Here is a 4,600-nt window from a genome sequence, read left to right as displayed (position 1 = left end):
ATGTGTCTCAGGCACTACTGAGAATGCCCCCCAGGACCCCCCTCCAGGGGAGGAGCCACTGTACCCACACCCAGGCAGTATCTGGGGAGGCTGGGTCTCCCTCTTGCGTAGTTCTGGCCCAACCCCTCATGGCTGAGGGAGGGCTCTGAGGCCCAAGGGAGGCAAGTCACTTCACCTGGAAGTGGCAGTCTCAGGGTGAGGCTAGAACCCAGGCGTGGGGACCTGGATGCGGCCCTGTCCCATGTACACCTTACTGCCCCCGGGCCGCCCCAGGTGAGCTCAGGTGCACAGGGGCAGGCTGCGTGGGCTGGGGGCCCCGCCCCGACCCCCTCCCCTGAGGCGGGCTCCTCTGGGCGGCTTGGGCAGAGCAGGCAGGCAGAGCGGGCAGAGCGGGGAAGCCCCCGGGCTGGCGCACGCCTGTCGCCTGCCGTCGGAGGGCCCAGCAAGGCGCCAAGAGCCATGGAGTTGCGGCTGGGGGGCTACACGGCCGCGGTGGCTGCGGTGAGTGGGAGCCCGGCAGAGGGGGGTGGACAGCCTGGAGCCTGACCTCAGGCCCGGGTCTCCGCGCTGTGAATGAAGGGGCCCAACTTCCTTGGGAAGTGTGGCAGCCCCACCCCCCCTTTCAACTTAGAGACTCAGCTAGTTAGAGGCTCAGCCGGGCGGGGCCCTTCCGCTGAGAGGAAACCCCCGCCCAGGGGCTAGAGGGGTCTAGGGGCCCCAGGCAGGGAGAGATCTGGGTCCCCCCGACCTCACAGAAAGCATGAGAGGGGATGGGGCTGCCCGAGTCTGTGCCGCCACCCTGGCAGAGGGGAAATGTGCGAGAGGAGCTGGCCGCAGCCCTGGGCTCTGCTTCTCGCAAGCCTGGCCTGTGCTCCGTGGGAGGGCAGCTCCGCTTATCCCACATCCATGGGCACCTCTGCTTCTCAAGAACCGGAGAAGTGGGCTGCTCTGAGAGCAAGCGTGGGGGCCGCTGAAGTGGGGCAGACAGGGCAGGCAGGGGCCCTGCGCCGACAGCCCTGCTGGAGCCCACAGTGCCCGTCCTCCAGGTCCTGCTCCTTGTGCTGCCAGGTGCCCAGGGCCAGCACAGCACGCCCGCTCCTAAGTGTGACTGTGCCTACAATTTCCAGAAGAGGAACGGTCCGTTCTGTTGCAAGGGCTGTCCAGCAGGTGAGCCGCCGAAGGGGTGGGAGAGGTGGGGGGGAAGTGAGGGCACAGAGATGGGGGTCAGGTGGGGTCAGGAGACAGGAGAAGCTGGGGTGGGGGAAATAGGGAGCCAGAGATAGGAAGGAAGAGAGGGGGAAGTGGGAACCCCTTTGGACTGTCTGACCCAGGTCTGGTTTCCACAGGGCACTACCTGAAGGCCCCCTGCCCAAAGCCTTGTGGTACTGTCACCTGCCTTCCGTGCCCCCGGGGCACCTTCCTGGCCAGGGAGAACCACCATGAGACCCGCTGTACCCGCTGCCAGGCCTGTGATGAGGAGGGTGAGGGGCCTAGTACTCACCGGGGGGCTCTTAAGGACAGGCCGTGGCCAGGGTATTTCTGAAGGAGGGGGCTGGCTTGGGTTTAACCTCTGGGTGTGACAGCCCTGTGCCCACCCGTGCCAGGCCCTCCACCCTGATCCTGCCCAAAGATGCCTTTGCCCCCTCTCTTCCTGATGGCCCTTCTATCTCTGTACATGCCTCAGCCCGTGATCTGTGGCGATCTCCATGCTTCTCTCCCTTTGGAGGTAGCACTGTCTCTGGCCTGTCCCCATCTCCATTTTCCAGGGGATCTACCCCCAGTCCCCATGGGGGCCTCTGGCCCTGATGGCCTCTATTCTACCCATCTCCCTGAACACTCTGGCCAGTCTCCCAGGTGGCCCTGACGAACTGCTCAACGGTGGCGGACACCCACTGTGGCTGTGAGCCAGGCTGGTTCGCTGAGTGCTTGGTCAAGCCCTGCAAGGTCGGCTCGCCCTTCCGCTGTAATCCATGTTCAGACTGCAGGGCCCTGCACCGCCACACACGTGCGCCTTGTGAGTACCCCCATTCTGGGCTACCTACCCCCGCTCCCTAACTCCCCCTCTCCCTTCCTGACCCACAAGCCATCTCCCGGACTGCAGGTTCTGCCAGAGATACCGACTGTGGGACCTGCCTACCCAGCTTCTATGAATATGGCAACAGCTGCGTGCCCTGCCCCACGTAACTTCCTGGCTACCCTGGGACACGGAAAGGGAGGCTGGGAGCCGACTGGGAATCTCAGGGAAGGGGGAGGGAGCTTGGTCCTTGGATGCTAGAGGGAAATCTGCATTCGCCTTAGGACAGATAAACGGGGCATATTCTGTCAGGCTTTCCTGTAGTAATCTTTCCAGCTGTACGTTAAAGAAGCATAGGACTTGTCAATTTATAGAGAGTCCTGTTGATACACTTTCAAAACTTGGGCTGAGATTCAAGATCTGCCACTTGTTCTCTGGGAGATCTTGGGCAAGTTACTTTGCCTCTCTGATCTGTGGCTTCCCCACGTGAACATGGCAATGTTAGTAGGTTCTCCCAGGGGCTAAGAGTAAGGGGTAGAGCACTTTATCAATTCGTCTGCTCAGCCAGGTGTGTAGTAAGCATCTACCATTTTCCAGACATGTTCTAGGTGCTGGGGATACAACAGGGAACAGAGTAGGCAAATCCCAGTCCTCACGGGGCTGACATTCTAGTGACCCTCAATCTCGTCTACAAGAAGCTCCATAAATGGCTGTCGCTATTGTTCCTGGGGACACAAGTGAAATCTCAGCAGTACTTTGGGAACATTCCTGGGTAGTGTGGCTTTCAGGGAAGAGGCCGGGGACGGAAGGGCCTCCAGGGTGGAGAAGATGGGTAGCCCCTCTTGGTGTGTTCTCCCTCACCTCCCACCCCATCCCCTCTCCTTTCAGGAGCACCCTTGGGAGCTGTCCTGAGCCCTGTGTGACGATCTGTGGCTGGAGGCAGAGTAGGTGGTGTTCTGGGAATTTGAGCAGGATTGCTGGGACAGGCCAAGGGGAGACCAGGGCGGGGGGCTACAACCCACCACTCACCAGCTGTTCGCTCAGTGTTCTGGGTCCAGGTGCTCCTGGCTGGCCTGGTGGTCCCACTCCTGCTTGGTGCTCTTCTGACCTACACTTACCACCGTTGCCAGCCTTGCAAGCCCACGGTTGCTAGTAAGTACAGGTGCGCGTGTACACGTTTCTAGGGGCACGAGGTCAGCAGGGGTAGTCCAGAGCCCACTAACCCCTGATGCAGAGTGTTGGGGGCAGGGGTGACACAGGGGAACGCAAGAGGAGGTGGACCAGTGGCCAGGTCTAGGATCTTGCCTGTCTGCTGATGAGATGCTCTTTGTCTCCCGGCAGATGAAGCTGTGACAGATGCCCTGGCTCCCCTACAGGTAAGCGTATAAGTAATACTCTGGGAAGAGAGTGAGCGAGCACCCAGGCCTCAGCGTTCTGGAGCTGACAGGTTGGGCCTCATGATAACTCGCGATCCCCAGGGTGTGGCACAGGGTGCTGGCACAGAGTAGACCCAATGAACACCTGTGCATTCACCGAGTTCTGAGTGGCTAAGAACAGCACAGCACCTGTCCCTAAGTGGCTCTCAAGCTGCTGGGGTCCAGACAGGTTCAGTGGGATGAGTGCCGCCATGGCCAAGCTGCCCACAGGGTTGGGGGAACAGGGTGGGGAGGGCAGGGTATTCCAGGCAGAGGAGATAGTTCTGGGCCACTGCAGAAGGCAGCCTTGGAGAATGTTTGCTGACTGAGCCGCACTTGTCCCCAGACAAGACACCTTACTAGGCAAGCTGGGCTGACCTGGGGCTTCTCTTGGCTTCCAGGCCACCTACCTCTCACCCAGGGACAGTACCCACACCCTTCTAACGCCACTCAGCAGTAGTGAGAAGGTCCACACCGTCCAGTTGGTAGGCAACGGCTGGACCCCCAGCTCCCCCCAGACCCAGGAGGCGCCCTGCCCGGAGGTGACATGGTCCTGGGACCAGCTGCGCAGCAGAGCTCTTGGTAAGAGACCTCACTGTCCTGAGGCCTAGACCCCATTCTCCTGAGTCCGAGACGAATACCAGTTTCCTGAGGCACCACCTGCCCACTGCCCATCCCGAGCTGATCAGGTGGACCTCCCTGGCCGGCCCTGCCCGGGGTTCCCGCAGGCGCCCGCGCTCCCCCAGCCCCCCACCGCGTCCGCGCCCCTGGGCCGCAGTTCGCACTCTCCACTTGCCCTCTCTGGCCCGCCTTCAGACCCGCCGCCGCCGCCGCCTCCGCCCACGCCTTCGCCAGCGACCCCTGCAGGCTCGGCGGCCACGGCCGCCACGCTCCAGCCCGGCCCGCAGCTCTACGACGTGATGGACGCGGTGCCGGCGCGCCGCTGGAAGGAGTTCGTGCGCACCCTGGGGCTGCGCGAGGCGGAGATCGAGGCCGTGGAGGTGGAGGTGGGCCGTTTCCGCGACCAGCAGTACGAGATGCTCAAGCGCTGGCGCCAGCAGCAGCCCGCGGGCCTGGGCGCCGTCTATGCGGCGCTGGAGCGCATGGGGCTGGACGGCTGCGCCGAGGATCTGCGCAGCCGCCTCCAGCGCGGCCCGTGACGCAGGGGCCC

The 4,600-nt window shown here is 62.6% G+C and overlaps 1 protein-coding gene across 4 annotated transcripts in view; it reads left to right on the top strand.

The window, feature by feature from the left end:
* Positions 1-327: 327 nt before the first annotated feature.
* Positions 328-4,600, top strand: part of TNFRSF25 (TNF receptor superfamily member 25) — a 6,038-nt gene continuing 1,765 nt past the window's right edge. The window contains exons 1-10 of one of the 4 annotated variants that reach the window (XM_040645714.1): positions 332-501; positions 1,047-1,167; positions 1,347-1,481; positions 1,847-2,014; positions 2,102-2,180; positions 2,903-2,958; positions 3,047-3,166; positions 3,356-3,390; positions 3,831-4,011; positions 4,246-4,594. In XM_040645714.1, coding sequence (XP_040501648.1) covers positions 460-501; positions 1,047-1,167; positions 1,347-1,481; positions 1,847-2,014; positions 2,102-2,180; positions 2,903-2,958; positions 3,047-3,166; positions 3,356-3,390; positions 3,831-4,011; positions 4,246-4,589 — 1,281 coding nt within the window. In that variant the 5' untranslated portion in view covers positions 332-459 and the 3' untranslated portion in view covers positions 4,590-4,594. Of the gene's footprint in view, positions 502-1,046; positions 1,168-1,346; positions 1,482-1,846; positions 2,015-2,101; positions 2,181-2,902; positions 2,959-3,046; positions 3,167-3,355; positions 3,391-3,830; positions 4,012-4,245; positions 4,595-4,600 lie in introns of those variants that run through there. The other 3 variants (XM_040645716.1, XM_040645713.1, XM_040645715.1) reach the window with 3 other exon arrangements.

Source organism: Ursus maritimus, unplaced genomic scaffold, assembly GCF_017311325.1.
Source record: "Ursus maritimus isolate PB19 unplaced genomic scaffold, ASM1731132v1 scaffold_32, whole genome shotgun sequence".
Classification (NCBI taxonomy): domain Eukaryota; kingdom Metazoa; phylum Chordata; class Mammalia; order Carnivora; family Ursidae; genus Ursus; species Ursus maritimus.
This window is presented reverse-complemented; position numbering and strand designations above follow the sequence as displayed.